The sequence below is a fragment of the Sinocyclocheilus grahami genome, unplaced genomic scaffold (genome assembly GCF_001515645.1).
Source record: "Sinocyclocheilus grahami isolate Dianchi unplaced genomic scaffold, SAMN03320097.WGS_v1.1 scaffold901.1, whole genome shotgun sequence".
In the NCBI taxonomy this organism is placed as follows: Eukaryota; Metazoa; Chordata; class Actinopteri; order Cypriniformes; family Cyprinidae; genus Sinocyclocheilus; species Sinocyclocheilus grahami.
This window is the reverse complement of record NW_015506080.1, coordinates 18,307-19,411: the sequence shown is the minus strand read 5'-3', so window position 1 is coordinate 19,411 and position 1,105 is coordinate 18,307. Positions and strand designations below refer to the sequence as shown.

The following is a 1,105-nucleotide window of genomic DNA, read 5'->3' as shown; positions in this document are numbered from 1 at the left end:
CACAGTTTCACAGCATGCTTCATCAAGATCACAGCCGTCAAATCTGACAAAACAGAATGTTAAACCAGATTATTTTCTGATGTTCAGTGTTTCTGCAATAATTTATTATACCCTTCATAATCTGGACAGGAAAATATTTCACATAGTATTTTGATATTTAATTATTTAGTGAAGTAGAATAAAACAGCAGTCAGTGAATTTACTCACAGGGCTTTTCTGCAGCATCTCACAGCTGGAATGAGTCTCTTGTAGTCTGCTTGTGATGACGTGAACCTCTTTGGGTTGAACTCATCCAGCACCTTCTCTGACATCAGCAGTACTGAGGTCAACACTGTGCACATTGAAGATGCTGCTCGTGATGACGTGAACCTCTTTGGGTTGAACTCATCCAGCACCTTCTCTGACATCAGCAGTACTGAGGTCAACACTGTGCACATTGAAGATGAGAGGTTTCTTCCTGGATGTGCATCTGAACGGAGGTAACTCTGGATTTCCTCATATAATGAATGATCTTTCAGCTCAAGTAAGCAGTAGAATAGGTTGACTGAAGTTTCATCTGAGATGTCTTGTTTTTGTAATTGTTTAATGTATTCAGTTGTTTGTCTGATGCTCACACTGGTGTCTTGAGTGTGTTTGATCAGGCCTTTGAGCAGGTTCTGACTGGATTCCAGAGAAATGCCCATCAGAAACCTCAGGAACAGATCCAGATGTCCTCTCTCACTCTGCATTGCTTTATCAGTGGCCCTCTTTGTTAAGTCATGAAATTTGACATTTCTAAAGAAGAACTGAATCTTTTGTCTGGCTGTATTTTGTGAATCTTCAAAGAAAAACCGAAGCTCTCGCATGTTCTTGTTCAGGTAGCAGAGGAACACATGCACTGCAGCGAGAAACTCTTGAACACTCAGATGCACAAAGCAGAAGACCTTTGTCTTATAAAGTCCATCTTCCTTCTTAAAGATCTCAGCGATCATTCCTGTGAACTCAGTGTCTTTACTCACATCAATACCACATTCTTTCAGATCCTTCTCATAGAACACAATGTTTTCCTGCTTCAGCTGTTCAAACGCTAGCTTGGCTAACTTCAAAATCATCTCTCTATTTAATT

General features: G+C 40.2%; 1 protein-coding gene across 1 annotated transcript in view; it reads right to left on the bottom strand.

Annotated features, from left to right (window-relative positions):
• LOC107564010 (protein NLRC3-like) overlaps positions 1-1,091 on the bottom strand; it is a 1,975-nt gene extending 884 nt beyond the window's left edge. Inside the window, exons 1-3 of the mRNA XM_016248999.1 lie at positions 370-1,091; positions 208-273; positions 4-43 (exon numbers count right to left, since the gene is read on the bottom strand). Coding sequence (XP_016104485.1) covers positions 4-43; positions 208-273; positions 370-1,091 — 828 coding nt within the window. The remainder of the gene's footprint in view (positions 1-3; positions 44-207; positions 274-369) is intronic.
• Between the last annotated feature and the right edge of the window lie 14 nt (positions 1,092-1,105).